This window comes from Fusarium falciforme, chromosome 1, assembly GCF_026873545.1.
Source record: "Fusarium falciforme chromosome 1, complete sequence".
Classification (NCBI taxonomy): Eukaryota; Fungi; Ascomycota; class Sordariomycetes; order Hypocreales; family Nectriaceae; genus Fusarium; species Fusarium falciforme.
Window position 1 is genome coordinate 2,614,279 of NC_070544.1, and position 15,557 is coordinate 2,629,835.

Below are 15,557 nucleotides of genomic sequence, written 5' to 3' on the forward strand. Positions count from 1 at the left end.
ACACAGTACGTGGAGAGATTCGGTACGTGTTCAACTTGGCTTCTATTAAAGGCACAAGCAAGCATCGAGCTCCCGTCACCCGATCCATGGCCGGTTGAAGCTTGTTTTCGAATCCCTTCTCCAGTTTTATGCGACCCCCCTCCCTTTTCCTCCAACTGCCCCAAGGTCCCTGCAACATTTCGTATGGTTGGCCCCATACAGTAGGTAGCAATGGATGTGCAGAGGAGGTCCCTCCCCACCAGGCCAGGGGTTAGACAGTACAGTAAAGAGGATCGCTGTGAGTGTGTGTTGTTGTTGCTCGTTGTGTGTGCTGTCATCAAGCGCGTCGAGTTGAGGAAAACCTATGTGCAATAACAAGGGGGATGCCTTGCAACACGTCAATAAGGAACAAGCGGACAAACCGCAACTCACGGAGCCTTGCCGTTTCTCCTTGTACGCCGGCCGTTATTAACAAGGGCTATGCCCCCTTGACCCCTTCAAACCCAGTCATCGTCATAAGCGACCAACTTTGTTCCTTTGGAGAACTCGGTGACGGTTCATCGTGATCATGTTCCTGGTAACTAACTGGGGGCCAAACCAAGGCAAAGGAAAGCATGAGGCTCCACCACGGATACTTTGTTGAGAAGCATTCTTCGATCCATTGCTTGTGCTAGTGCTAGCCACTCACCCGGGTTCGATCACCGCTGCTCGATGTCGTCGACAAGCGATGTGCGCATCCGGTTGGTTCCCATATATCGAAGGGGACTTGTGAGACAGAGCAGCAGCTTGAACAATGCCGATGCACGTCAAACACATGAATTGCGCGGCCTTGGTGGATCTTTTGCCCCTCCGATGCACTAAATTCCAAGACAAGACAGAGACAACCTAGATGTGTGCCGCACAGTGTGCTGGAGGGATTGGACAAGGGTGATTGTTGACAAGAGAGTGCAGCCGTTTTTGCATTCCGCATATCTAGAAGAATGGGGGTTGAGAGGCTCTCGAGCTCGACCACGCTTCACGGCGCTGCGCTGAAACATCAGAACGAGGCGAAAGCCTCAATCAACAATTCCACATGGTGCTTGTAGTTTGTAAGCGGGCTTGCAGCGTACAGCACCTGGGCTTGGCTGGAATGGATGTGACCGTCCAATGCTAATCTCGGAGACCTACGAGCCAAAAACTGGCTGTCGGATCATGGTGATTGGAAAACCCCATGTGAAGGTTAACTTGTTTTGCCAGGGCGGCCAAGTCAGTCAGCAACGCTCTCACCAGCCATCCAACCCATTCAACAGCAACTCAACTCTCAGCAGCTGCATGTTCAACAGCTGAGAGTCAAGAAGAGAGGCAACTTGACCAGCGATTGGACATGATCCCGCCACCCCGATGATGCGCCTGCGCTTGCGGCTGTTGCAACTTTGAGTTGGTTGGCTCTTGCACATGCAGTCCATGGCAGCGAAGCCACGGAGGCCGCTGAAACACGCAGCGTAGAAGCTTAAGCGTGAGATGCTACACGGTGATGTGTGCATGATGATGATGATGGATGGCCAATTGCCTCCGTGGTCTTGGCCGTACCCTCCCGATCGAGCACAGCGCGTCCGCTCTCCGACGGCTCCTGGCGGGAAGTTTGAGGTACGGTATCATCGCCCAGTCACATCCAACCAGCGACATCATCCGATTAAAGTCCAGATGCCATTCCTAGCTTCGTGCTTCCCCGTTGGCAGCAAAAGTTGCGAGCGTAAAAGGCCAGCCTCGTATTTTTTTTTCTCCTTCCTTCTTGTTACATCATTGGTAGGCTCAAACCCCCCCCCTGGCTGTAAAACCTTTGACATATATGGTGGAAACTGGGAAGAGGCGAGCTGAACCGGACCATTAATGCACCGACTTCCTGGATGGACGGGACGGGATGCGGGATGGGATGGAGTTGAGATAAGGTAAAAGATTTGACGATTGAATTGAAGAAAACGAGATGAAAATTGCTTTTCAGGGTATAGCACGCCTTAGTCAACGTGTACTAAGCTTGCGTCTATCTCGAGTTTCATTGAGACCTTTTGACTCCATTCATACCCACTCGCCAAGAGCCCCCCGGCACGGCCGGCTAGAGGAGAAAAGAGACCCCTGGTGGATCGCCAGATGAAGCTACCTGGGTGGTGAAGCTGAAGCTGTAGGCGGGCCGGCAAGTCGCCTCGCTTTGCTTTGCTTTGCGTGATGCATGACGCAGATGCAGCCAAACACCAAAAAAACACCAAAATGTGTACTTCGAGATATCGCCAACTCTGCAGCCGCAACGGCCACTTTGTAGAAGGCTCACCACCACCACCGGGTCTCCCTCGGGGGACTTCATCATAGAGCGACTCAAGTCCCCCCTTCAGCATCTAAAGCAGCCCCTCAGATGAGGCCTTTCCAGTCTAGAGCCTATGGCTCAGGGCGTGGTGGAGTAAACCACCATGTGGGCGAATCGCGGGCATGGATTGGATCTAATCAATCTCTCAACCCTTTCCTTTTTTCTTTTTTCCTCGCCAGGCCCGGCTCAAGCTTGAAAGCCTTATTTTGTATCTTTTTTTTTTGCCGCTGGCTGGCACTACACTCTGATCTGCACGCACTTGCACTTGGACCCTTTTTTCTGTGTTTGAGCCTCGGAGAATCGGAAAAACACCAAGAGCTCCTCCTCTCACTGCTAGCTTAGGTTTGCTTCAGCTTCAGTTTCATCTTCCCCAACTCTGTTTTTTTTCTTTCCATTGCGCCAACCTCAACCTTGTTTTTGTTTTGTTACCCCTCTCCTCTCCTTGCGCCAGCTCCCTTCGGCGCATCTTTCCTCTAGGCGCGACCATTGTGCTCGCGACCATGAGCTCCCCTAGCCCTTCTAGGCCAAGCCATCTGAGGCGGCCTTCGCTGCTCTCCAACGATGAGAGCCACAATCCTCTGGGCACTCGAAGCGGCCACCTCCAGTCCCTCATCCGCAGTCGCTCTACCCAGAGCATGCAGAGCGTAACTGGCTCTCTGCACTCGCACCACTCTCACCATTCTCATCCGGCAACGCCCTTTTGGATGGGCCCAGACGACGAGGAGACGGCGCTTCTCCATGTTCGCCCTCACGACAACGACGAGCTTGGCAGGCTGCTCAGCGACGAGCGCCGCCTCACCCAGCTGCTCAATGGGCCCCAGAACCGCAGCGCAAAGCTCATCGGTAGAAGCAACCCCCGATATCGCTGGGAACAGTACTGGAAACCAGAGGAAGAGCTGGCCTCCATGTCCAAGCCCCTGTAAGTCCACATTGCCGTAAATGGACGGTTATTGTTTCGGGCTGGAGCTGACCAAAGGCGCGATAGGCGCGAATACTACGAGCGTACCAACGAGCTAATCCAACAATATCTCTACATTGATGCTCTCCTCGACTCGGCTATCCCCCATGAGCTCCTCAACGAATACCAGACCGAGCTGGAGGCCTCGGCCTTCCGGCCCATTGATGTACCGGACACGATCAACGAGGAGCCATCCACAGCCTCCGACTCGCCCCCCATGAACGGCTCGACCCCGGCATCCTTCACCCCAGGATCCTACGGCACTGTCAAGGCGAACAACTCTTCCACCAAGCTGCCCGCGACTCGCACGCCCAAGGATATCTTCCGCTCCTCTGAGAGCCTGCCAATGCTTCAGCGCCAGGCCGGAGACGACGATGAGGACGACGAGCCGCCTCCAGCGCCTGCCAGCCAGGAAGACGGCGCAGGCCCCAAGCCCAACTTGCCATGGTTGGAGGACGCTGAAGTCGACAGCGATGACCCCATTGTGACTCTGGCTATCTGGGTCAACTTTATCGCCAACGCCATCCTCCTTGCTGGAAAGCTTGCCGTCATTGTTTCCGTTCCCTCCATGTCCGTCTTGGCTAGTTTAGTCGACGCTGTGCTTGACTTTCTCAGTACTGTCATTGTTTGGATAACTACACGTCTCATCTCGGCCAGTCACCAGGACCAGTACAGTTACCCCGTCGGTCGTCGAAAGTAGGTCTTACTGGTGTGTGGTTACTGCGCAGAACCAAGTCTAACCCGTGTTTCTAGGCTTGAACCTCTCGGTGTACTCGTCTTCTCCATCATCATGATCACCTGTTTCTTCCAGGTAGGCCTCGAGTGTATCCAGCGCCTCATGGACCCAGCGCACCACATCCTCGAGCTTGGTATCCCCGCTATCGCCATCATGGTTTCTACCATTGTCATCAAGGGTGCCTGCTGGGTCTGGTGCCGTGTCGTCAAGAACTCGAGCGTGCGAGCCTTGTAAGTCTCATGTTACAGTGCCTACATCACACACGTGCGCGGCCAAGATCTGACCATGGCTGCAGGGCCGAAGACGCCAAGACGGATGTAATCTTCAACACGGGCTCCATCTTGTTCCCGATTAGTGAGTAGCCGCTGCCCGCGATGCGCGATCGGACCGCTGCATCCGCATCCCTGAGCTGCACCATGAACCCCTGCTAATCCTTGTTTCCTTCAGTCGGTTTCTATGGACGTATCTGGTGGCTTGACGCTGTCGGCGGCCTGCTCCTTTCCATGGTGGTCATCTTCAACTGGAGCGAGACGTCGGCCCATCACGTCCGTAACCTCTCGGGCTTCTCAGCTCAGCCCGACGAGCGTAACCTGCTGCTGTACCTCACGATGCGGTTCGCGACGGCTATCCGCCAGATCCAGAACCTGCGTGCCTATCACGCCGGAGATAAGCTCTTTGTCGAGGTCGACATTGTCCTCTCTGCCGCCACGCCCCTGAAGGACAGCCACGACCTCAGCGAGGTGCTCACCTACTTCCTCGAGTCTGTCCCCATTGTCGACAGGGCCTTTGTGCATGTCGACTACACCAGCTACAATGCCCCGACCCACATGCTCAAAGGGTCCGCTGCAAAGGCGAAATGAGGTGGGTTCGGCAGCGCCCGTGAGTGAGAGCGGAGAATCTCCGTCTCATTTAGCTTGCGTCTAAGCGAGGAGGTCAGAGGGGCCGGCTCCCCGGATGCCTTGTAGTAGTAGTAGACTCAACTGAACTAATCTCATCATCATATCATGGCTGGGTTGCCCTCGATAGAATGGGATCTAGGACGAGTGTGTAGAATAGTATGGACCGTGTCTTGTTTACTTTGGATATTGGTGAAAGGGTTGTGTACTATTATAGAAAAGAAAAGAAACAAGACTAATTACAGTAGGTAGAGCTATGATGGTACTTGTATTTGACCATCTTTTTAAGAGTCAGAAAGAACTAGATAGATAGGGCGGTATCACCACAATATCTCGCCACCACAGCCAGTCCGCCTGCGTCTCCTCCCCGTCGCTTATCCTTAATAGGGAATGCCGTTGGTCAGGAGCTGGAACTGGTCGTAGATGCCCGTGCTGTAGCTCGAGTAGCTCGTCTTGATGAGGTGTTTCATAAAGTTTGCCGCATCCCGCTCGCTCTTGTCCAGCACGAAGCGCTCCCGGAAGTGCTTGACGCTCTCAGGGCGGAAGCACGGCAGGCCGCTGTCCATCATGAGCCAGACGATCTGGCTGAGCTGCTCGCAGTACTGCCGACTAGCCAGGAAGGCCTTGACGCAGAGCTCCTCAAAGGCCTTGAAGCTCTGGTGGTCCATGGAGCCGCCCATGACCGCCACCATCTCGGTGGTGAGCTTGAAGGGGGCGCGCTCGAACTTGATGCCACCAGGAGCAATATCAAAGCAGAAGCCAAAGTCGATGTGCAGGATGTGCCCGGCGTCGTCGATCATGATGTTGCCGTTGTGACGGTCCTTGAACTGGAGGAGGTACGAGATGACCGAGTAGGCCGCCATCGACTTGACAAAGTTGCTGCGGGCCCGCTGGAACCGGAGCGAGTTCTCGTTGCCGTACTTGGAGATGAAGTAGTCGTACAGGCCGTTGACAGCCTCGCGGCCGAGCATGTCTCGCGAGATGGAGTTTGGCAGCACGTCAATGACACCGCAGCCAGGGGCCGTGGCCGTGACTCGGTAGGGGAAGACATAGACGTCGAGGCCGACATCGTGGAAGATGCCTCGAAACGCCGCAATCATCTGGAGAGCCAAGACGTCCTGTCGACAGTCATCACCGACCTTGAAGATGGCAGACTGCCACACTTCAACCGTCTGCTCAGGGGTCTCGTGGTCCTCTCCGTCCTGTTCCTCCATCATCTCGTCTACCTCTGTCGCGCCGCCCTTGTTCTTCTTGATGCGGAACGTCGCCATGTACGGCGCCTTGGCGTGACTCTGCAAGGGCTTGCCCGACTTGCGGTCGATACCAATCACCACGCCGTCGGGGTTACTGGGCAGATAGACGCCGACCTCGACCTTGATCTTGCGCAGCTCTTCCTCAATCTTCTGCTTCTTCTCGGGCTTGGATCGCTTGATATAAGGCTTGAGCTTGCCCGAGATGCCAGTCACCTCGTCAAAGAAGGCAAACTCTCGCTCATAAAAGTCTCGGTCCTCAGCCGCAAAGCTGTCAACCATCTTGCCCATAACCGTGTCCAGAGTTGGCTTGATCTCATCTGGGATCTGGGCATCATCATCCTTGTACGAGTTGGCCTTCATGTTCCAGATGATCTGATGAGCAAACAACTGAGAGAACTGAGCAGTTTCGAGAATGTATCGCTGCACGTAGCCAAGGGCATCATATCGAAGCGACTGGACAATCTGGGGGACGTAGAAGAAAGTAACATCTACCGAGTGGCTCTCAAGAGCACGCATAGCGTACTGGATAGTGAAAGGATGGTTCTCGTAGGCCGGCAAGAACATGGTAACGGCTGTGACAGGGTTCACAGGCTCCCAGTACAGAAGATACTATCAGAGTTAGTTGGCATATGCGTTAACAAAATGACGACAATGCTCAAAACATACCTTGAGGTGTTGCAGGGCAACATCTTCGGGGAGGAGTCCTCCAAAGATCAGGTGCAGAGCTTCAGGCTCAGAGACAGCCTTCTCCGGCATAGTAAGGAGAAGGAACCTGATATCACGCTGGAGGCGAGGGGATGGAAACCTAGCCGCCAGCTCAAGCGCAATAGCAGGATCCTGCCACCAGGCCGTTCGCACAAGAGGCATAAGCGCAGCCTCCGTCGCCGCCTTGTTAGCTGCCGGAGCCAACGACTGGCCTGCCGCTGTGTTGAGAGGGTTGACCCAGACAGCCAGGCGAGACTGCTCGTTCCTGACCAACAGATCAAGTAGCTGCTCTTTGGCCTGGAGTGATTTGGTGTTGCCAGCAGCCGGAGCGCTAATGAAAGAGACCTGCTGCAAAGCAGTGAGGACATCCGACAGGAGTCGGATCTCGGTCTTCATCTGAAGAATGTTGCTTCCAAACGACCATTTTGGTGAATATTTGAACCAGGCTAGGCCGGCCGACAGGAGTCTTTCCTTGAGTCTCCATTGCGCACCCGGTTTGAGAGTGTTGCTAGTTCGCAGAACTCGTAGACCAAACAGGACGATGGAGAATCGAATCTCTCGGGCCATGGGGTGGGTTGCAGACTGCTTGATAGCATCGAGCGTAAGATCAAGCATTCTCAGGAACACTCTCTGGATGTCAGGACTTCCATGTCTCGTAGCATTGAAGTGACTGGCAAAGAACTGAAGGAGTCGAACATGAGGCGAGAGAATGTCATGCACCAGCTGCTTCTTCTTTGCCAGCGCATCCAGCTCGCTGGGCGCAAACTCCCCCTTCAAGAAGAAGGGGTCGACATGGTTCAGAGTCGGGCTGAACAAGCCAACCTTTCTGGCGAGTGTGAACTCCCATTGCTGAGCAATCTCGTTCAAAAGCTTCGGTTCCAGTCTTGGGTTTTCGTTCATCACACCAAGCCATAGAGAAACTCCCAGCTTGATAGACTGCTTAGTGAACAGGGCGAACGGGATGCTCACGAGGTAATGGGCAATAGCAGCCTCATCCTTCTCGGTGCGACACAGCAGAGCTGCTGCCCTACGAAGGATGTCTCGGACCTCGGTGATGGCAGCGCTCTTCTTGCTCAGGATTCTAGCCTCGATATGAGCAAGCGCAGTGGTTGCGTTGGCGCTCTCCTTTACCGATGACTGCACGAAGGACAAGCGGCGGTTGTGATTCATGAAGCTGATAAGCTCTGTGCCACGATCCGGAAGGGTCTCGCCGTATCGGTACTCTTGGCGAGTTGTGTACTGTGCCACAAAGTCCGATGCCGTGTTGATGCTCGAGTTACCGATCTTGTCCATCGACTGTAGTCGGTTGTCCGTCGAAGGGATGATAGAGCCAAGTTCAAGAGCAAACGATCGCCCAAGAGAAACATGACCATAGGCTCCCTCGTCGCTGAATTCGGAGAGATAGGTCTGCAGAAGCCCCTTGACGTCGAGAGGAGCCAGGTTGATGGCGGCGTTGACCCAAACCTTGGCTTTGCGGTTGAGAACATCCACCGTCCACCTTCGGAAATCGTAGTCATCTGAAAGTTGGACAGTCACACCGCCAAGCTCAGATTCAAAGATGGAGCGAGGATCATACAGATCTGTCTCTGCCTCCAAGCAACTGGACCACATGAGAGAAAGGAGCTCCAGCAAAGCAAACAGAGAAGATCTGTGGCAAAGAGCCGCAGGGATCTCATGAAGAATCCGGTCTGCACAGGCAAATGCGGCTTGCTGGACTCGCTCAATGCGATGGCAGCAGCTGCAGAATATGGTCGCAAGCTGTTCAGCGGCGTACTGAGCAGAGAAGGTCGCCTCGCTTCCTGACAGGGTCTTGTCAATGTATCTGTCAACAACGGCAGCACCAACGCCCTCCATGGCACTGCTGACGTCGCCCTTTGACATGCTTGGCTCCAAGAAATAAGACACGACCTTGGTGCAGTCGCCCGAGTCGGCGCGGAGGTATTCCATGAGGTACGCAGCCTGCAAGAAGATGACTTTGCGGTAACTCAGACTCTTAATCTCGTTGGCCTTGCTAGGAACGAGGTCGCTCAGAAGCTTCTTCTGCAACGACTCCCGGTCGTTGCTAAAGCCTCGTCGCAGAACGGTATTGAGTTCAATGTCACTTTCAACCTGCTCGCCTCGTTGATCTGCGACAAGGGGTGGGGAATGAATGGCAATGATCCTCAACTCATTGAGATACTGCTTGCCACGATCGGTGTTGGTGGTGAACCCATGAACCACAATGTTGAACCAGGCATCTCGAAGTAGAGAGTAGGTTTCGTCATCAGTAACAGGCTCAGAAGCAAAGTCGTTGCTGGCCATGAAGGTTGCCAGGGGGTGCAGAAGCTCAGCAATCTCCTTCGCAGCCATCTGCACATCGGATTCCTTAGCGTGGCTGGTTGAGTGAGCATCACCAAGTCCAATGATGCTGTCTAGCAGGTGTTCCAAGTAGATATCAAAGAGCTGAGAGTCGCGCCGGAGGTTGGCAGAGATGAAGGTGCGAGCGTTTCTCACCTACGGTTGTTAGTGAGTTGATATTAACAGAATGGATCACACTTACGGCTTCCAGGAGGAACAGCTGGTTCTCCACAACGCCAGTATGGCAAAGTCTGGTGAACAGCTTGAGCAGAGAGCGGAACTCCAGCTGTCCGCCCTCCAAGGCCAAAGCAGCTGCTCCGCTGATGATGCGGGCATCGACACCAGTGTTCACCTTCTCGAGCTTCTGTTGCAACATGGACTGAGCAAGGGCAGTGATCTTCTCGTCCTTGAAGGCAGCAGCGATTCCGCAGATGGTCTGCACAACGTTGCCAGAGACAACCGCAGTTTCCTCCTCGCCATACATCTGGAGGGAAATCGAGCTGCCAATGGACTGACGGTTGGTATAAATAGGGTTGATAGCCCCATCGCTGGCTGTTCCATCCACTTGGCCATTGGTGAATGCCTGCTCAGAGCCAGGGCTGAGTACATTGCCCAAGGTGTAGAGGGTGCTGATGACAGCATCCTTGGAGAGCATCTTGAGCACGTACGCCAGGCTGTTGGAGGCAATCTTGACGATCTCCCTTTGAGGGGCATCCTGAACAATGAATCGGGGCAGGATTCGGCTCACGTTTGACGAGAAAGTTGGAGAGATCTGGCAGATCAAAGCCAGGCAGCGCAGCGCGGCCGAGGCCAGAGTCGGGTCAGCCATCTGCACAGAGTCATCCAGGGTCTCTTGAAGCCAGGTCATGAGGATCTCCGAGTCAGCGGCCTCTTCATTCAAGAGTGCACAGTTAAAATAAGCGATGAGAGCGGCAGCCTTGACGGCATAAGCCAGGCTCTGTTGGTCAGGCGATCCCATACGAATGAAGTCGGCACCAGCTTCGATATACTGGATCTCTTCAATGGCGAAGCTGGCATAGGCCTCGACAGTCCGGAAGTCGGCCTCATGGGCTTGTGAATTTGGGTGCAACTTGTCGCCTTTCGAGATGTAAATGTCTAGAATATGCTTCTTACGCAGGGCACGAGGGTCCTCAGACATCAGCGAGGTGCTTGCGACAACTAGCCATGCGAAGCTTCGGTGTAGGAGCATGGCTCCCAGGGGTCGTCCAGACGACGCATACTGACGCAGATACCTCTTCCATTCCTTAACCTCGCGATCCTGGCTATGGCAGTTACGGATAGTTGAGAGGGCCGTTTCAACTGCGACAAGGAAGGGTTCTGAAAGAAGCTCTCTGATCTTCTGGATCAGAGCAAGTCGACCTCCAGCCCTCCAGAAATCTGCCTGGGCGGCCGCGGCATCGAGGAATCCAAGAAGCGCAACAGCAATTGTTGCAGTTCGAATCGCGTCCTCAAGGTGGGGGTTATCAGGGTCTCCAGCTTGGGGAGACAGAATACTCTCGGTAGCTCGTCTGCAAGAGTTCACGAATGCCCAGATCTTATCGGCGACGTTCTCCTGGAGCTCATCGTAGTTGATACCAAGTGCCAACAGAGCCCCTGTCACATGGAAAGCGAGTGCTTCGGTCGGAGACGGATCGATCTTTCGGAAGAAGGGCGACGGAACGAAAACCTGAATATGCGCTTCGAGTATGTACGGGAACAGCTGGTAGGAGAGCCTCTGCGCGCTCTGGCTGGACTTGATCTTTGGCGCCGTCTTACACAATGCGATCAGGACCTCGAACTCGCGGATAGACTACAATACCAGGGTTAGCTTCCGACAGAGTAGCTCAAAATCTATGGCAAACCCACCATAGGAACCCGTCCTAGCGAGCTCTTGTTCTGGTAGCCATTGACATAGTCCTTGCTCTTGGATCCTGCATGGCATGCCCTACAAAGCCGGTCAAGGTCGGATCGGTCGAACGACGTCGTGGAGCTAGTCGCAGACAGCGAAGCTATCTTCTGCAGCGCCTTGGAGCGGATATCGGCCGTCATGCTGGGCGTGTGGGCGGCGCGACGACCGCAGATGAAATCAAGACAAATACTGAAGCTTGAAGCGACAATGTCAACAAATTCGTTTCCCAAATTGGAGGCTGGACGCACCCACGATTGAAATGACGAACTGCGTGTTAGGAGGTGAACCCCTGTCGTGCCAGCTTAGTCATCGTGAGCTACCCCAGCTTCAAGCATCGGCAAGGCTGCAAGCTTGACGCGTGCGTCGTCGACCACCTCAGCTAAGGAACAAGGCAGTATCAACCACCAAACATCAACCACCGAATCCGATCCCATCGACCTTGCGCATCGCGGAATTTCCTGCTTTTCGATCTCTCCATATCCTTCAAGACAGAACCGCAATCATGGCTGCCATGTTCAGCCAGAACCCCCTCATGAACGGGCCCAACTACTCCTTCTCGGATGCTGCTCCCAAGACCAACAACGGCGAGTTTCGAGAACATCGATTCAACCCGTATGTCGCCCTCCGCAGGAATTTTGGGCTCCTATCTGACACTGTCACAGCTACACCGACAATGGCGGCTCGACCCTCGCCATCTCTGGCGCCGACTTTACCATCATGGCCGGCGACACCCGCCACACCAGCGGATACAGCATCAACTCTCGCATGTCCCCCAAGGTCTTTAAGATCGGCGGCACCACAGCTTCCCAGGACGACGCCACACTAGTTCTCTCGGTTGTTGGCTTCGCCGCCGACGGCGAGGCCCTCCGCGACCACCTCGACACCATCTGCAAGATCTACCGTTACCGTCACGGCAAGCCCATGACGGTCAACGCCTGCGCCAAGCGCCTCTCCACAGTGCTCTACCAGAAGCGATTCTTCCCTTACTACTCGCACGCGATGCTCGGCGGTCTGGACGAGGAGGGCAAGGGTGCCGTGTATTCCTACGACCCCGTCGGCAGCTACGAGCGGGAGCAGTGCCGAGCGGGCGGTGCTGCGGGCAGTCTGATCATGCCCTTCCTGGACAACCAGGTCAACTTCAAGAACCAGTACATCCCCGGTAGCGGAGAAGGCCACGAGCTCAAGGAGCGGGAGCGACGTCCCCTGACACGGGCCGAGGTCGAGACCCTGATCAAGGATGCCTTCGACGGTGCGGTGGAGCGTCACATCGAGGTCGGCGACAACCTCCAAATGGTCATCATCACCAGAGACGGTATTGAGGAGACATTCTTGCCCTTGAAGAAGGATTAGACGGTGTTTGGGGGTGTTTGAGCACGATGTATAACACGAATTTCTTAGACGCCAGGGAATCAACGAGCCTTTTCCAGCATATGATTGTCTGTTCCGCCATGTCTGACGCTAGGTGCGCAGTTTTGTGCCACTTACACTTGTTTAAACAGTTCCTGTGTCGTGAAGAAACAAGCTGGGAGTTGACCCCAATCTTGATCCGCCTCTGACCTGCCTAGACGAAGGCTTCAGCACAAGCCATGTGTCAGATTTTATGAACACAAGGTTGGTAGCTATGCTGCGTCGGTTCAAGATCAATCCAGCGCACAATTCGCCTTTATGCAATGTCCGTTTCCGAGCCCAGGGTCCAGGGTTGTCCCTGGTTCACTGTAACCGGGTGTTGGTTCTCTCGTTTCCAGCCTCCATCTCTGCGGAGAGAACACGCCCAGCGCGAGGGATCGTCAAGATGAGTCTTGTCGCTTAAATCGCTTAGCCTGCACATGCAGGGACTGGCCGGTGAGGGTAAATCTACCTTCCTATAGACATTCAATAGCCACTAGAACGGGCGTCAAACTGACTGTTAATGCTCACCTACCCATCTACAACAATGACTGCTTTTAGGATAGATAAGAACTATCTATTGTGTAGTGACTTGACGTACTGAGATCCTCTCGTTCGTGCTCTTCTACCTCTGTCTATTCCCGTTCCCCTCGTCATCTTCCAATCGTCACCCGCCGTTCTGGTGTTGGAAGACACAATAAACACAACCCATCAACACCTGCACATCGCCCAATCCGTACCAATAGTGTCAACCACAGCAAGTGATTTGGTCAGAAGATTCAGAGATCATGGGTCAAATGGTCAAAGGGAATTCAAGGGTAGATGGCCCCATCAGTTGAGGATGGTAACATTGGAAAACCTCATGTCTCACTCCCATCAGTGTGCCACAACACCCAATGTTGAAATTCCATTGGCCTCGATCCTTGGGCAGCTAATGTTATCAGGCAACGGATACAATCCCTCCCGGTCGGTAGGCATTTCGGTAGTTGTATTCCAAGACCGCATCTAGACTCTTCTGGAACGTCTCCATAGCACCACAAGCGCGGCAAATGGCAACACCACCTTCATTCAAGACAATCTCTCAGCGCACGTCTCGCTGTTTTCAGCTCTCTTTGCACTCGTCTTTCCTAAGAGCCAAGGAGCATGGCTACGGGACCAACATTCATTTAAGCTCGATGATCGGTGATCCATGATACACGGCTCGACTAGAGCCATCGGAAGGTTCAATGTCTTGTTAACTGACGTCGACATCGGCTCATAATGGCCTAGAACGCATTCTACACAATGGCCCCGGAGGGTCGGGAGCACAGCGCGGCCGGAGCCGAAGCTCCCTGTGTGAGATGTGCGGCCCGCGATGCCCATCTCTCTTCCAGACCAACCGCGGATTTGGGCCAGCACCAACCGTCTGCGCCATAACTTAATGAATGCCGTACTCCGGATCCCACTCCAGATTCTGTGAGGCTCGTAGATCCCTAAGATTCTGCTGAACGCAAAGTGGTAAGGCCAGAGTTGTAAGGCGATCTAGCCCATCATTGGTAGCGCCTGAATTCTGAGCTCCCTTCGAGATCTTCGGGATGGCCACTTTCCGATGCGAGCAGCAATGATGCCGATGCATGCCATTCTCCAAGATACTGGCTACGAATACTGTCTGGTCAGCTCGTCAGAAAAAGTGCTTTGTACTGTACTGTAGCATCATGGCCTATCCTATCAGACCACGGCATCCATCACCCTGAGCCATGTATCCAACGGCCATACACCGCCCCGACAATATTCAACACACCCATAAGTCTATCATATGCCTGAGTTTATCAGTCGCTCCTCTGACAGGCGCTATTTCGGCTGTCCGGGGCCCCAAACTCATACCATCCTTGCTTTGAATCGGTATTGGTGCTTGAGAAATGACTTCGGACATGATACTCCAGTGCTACTATGAATAATCATGCAGCAGCCATCACATTTGGCTTGGACTAGCATATGCAGTACATGTTTCCCAGAGTTTGGTTTGTGGGCAGTTTGTCTGCCCTGCAGAAATCCCCTCCTCCTGCTGCTCATCAGACTTGGTGGTTGGCACGAGAGGGAAGCGCGGGCGGTCAACGGCACACACTCTCTCTCCCTTACTGTAATATCGTCACAGCTGTCATCTTCCAGACATCTGTGCATATTCAGCCTCTCATCCAGGAGATTGAACACGTTACATTCCGGTTCGGCGTGCATCAGCAGTTCAAGCACCATGCCCGTTTGTAGTGTAAACTCCGTCATCCGACCGCTAGGCTCCAACGGCGGACATTACCAGACAGGGAGAAACGCAACGATACAGGAGGAAACCAACTGCTGCAGCTTATCCCAGCGCTTACTCGTCCATGTTGAATGTGAGCTCAAACACACGACGGCTCGCTTGAACACGCCCCTTGGCTAACCGAGCCGTCGAGCTCGACAAGACATTTGCCACCATTTTGAAGAAAGACAATGCTGATTCACAGAGACGAGCTAGTATGCCAAGCCAGTGCGGACGGAGTCGAAGGTCGTCTAGGGCCGACACGCATGTCAGGCCCGGATCGCCTGCGACGTTATGATAAGGCAGCCAGGGATTGAGAAGATGCCACAACCAATCAACCGGGACAGAGAACCCGTGGCAGGTAATGTTAAAAGCAGGGAGGTATCGACATGTTCCCACTCGGGGCCATGAACGTCTTCGAGTTGCTTCGATTCGTCCTTGTCTCTCGGCAGTCCACCTCTCCAACCCGCCAACCAAGCCTGTGCAGTGCTTTCCGCAACCCGGATCCTGGAATACTCCGTCAGTAATAAGTTAATAATGAGGAGCCTTGATTAATGATCGGCGGATCCTTGTGCCCCTGACGTGACGGGGAGCTCGGAAGCTTGGCTTTGACCTGAACCACCAAAATCGCAATGCCTGAACAGTGATGGAGTCAACGTAAACACTTGGCTCAACGGCAGATGCCACTTTGCGGGAGCGGCCATGCCCTAACCAGAAATTGATCAGTAAGCACATGAATTGCTTGCATAACCTAGACATTTGGGTTGAATTTTGCCACCCATTAG

General features: G+C 54.0%; 3 protein-coding genes across 3 annotated transcripts; 2 read left to right on the forward strand and 1 right to left on the reverse strand.

Moving 5' to 3' along the window:
• Positions 1–2,721: 2,721 nt before the first annotated feature.
• On the forward strand, positions 2,722–4,871 carry NCS54_00069500 (ZT-dimer domain-containing protein; the record flags this gene model as incomplete). Its single annotated transcript, XM_053146340.1, has 5 exons — positions 2,722–3,236; positions 3,303–3,971; positions 4,029–4,241; positions 4,307–4,365; positions 4,459–4,871. The coding sequence occupies exons 1-5, from the start codon at positions 2,818–2,820 to the stop codon at positions 4,869–4,871; spliced, it is 1,773 nt and encodes a 590-aa protein (XP_053002315.1). The 5' UTR covers positions 2,722–2,817.
• A 416-nt stretch (positions 4,872–5,287) lies between these two features.
• On the reverse strand, positions 5,288–11,251 carry NCS54_00069600 (1-phosphatidylinositol 4-kinase; the record flags this gene model as incomplete). The annotated part of the gene is made up of 4 exons (XM_053146341.1): positions 5,288–6,769; positions 6,827–9,358; positions 9,405–11,012; positions 11,069–11,251. 4 exons carry the CDS (start codon positions 11,249–11,251, stop codon positions 5,288–5,290), a joined length of 5,805 nt encoding a protein of 1,934 aa, XP_053002316.1.
• A 362-nt stretch (positions 11,252–11,613) lies between these two features.
• NCS54_00069700 (Hypothetical protein) lies at positions 11,614–12,461 on the forward strand (the record flags this gene model as incomplete). The annotated part of the gene is made up of 2 exons (XM_053146342.1): positions 11,614–11,723; positions 11,774–12,461. 2 exons carry the CDS (start codon positions 11,614–11,616, stop codon positions 12,459–12,461), a joined length of 798 nt encoding a protein of 265 aa, XP_053002317.1.
• Positions 12,462–15,557: the final 3,096 nt, after the last annotated feature.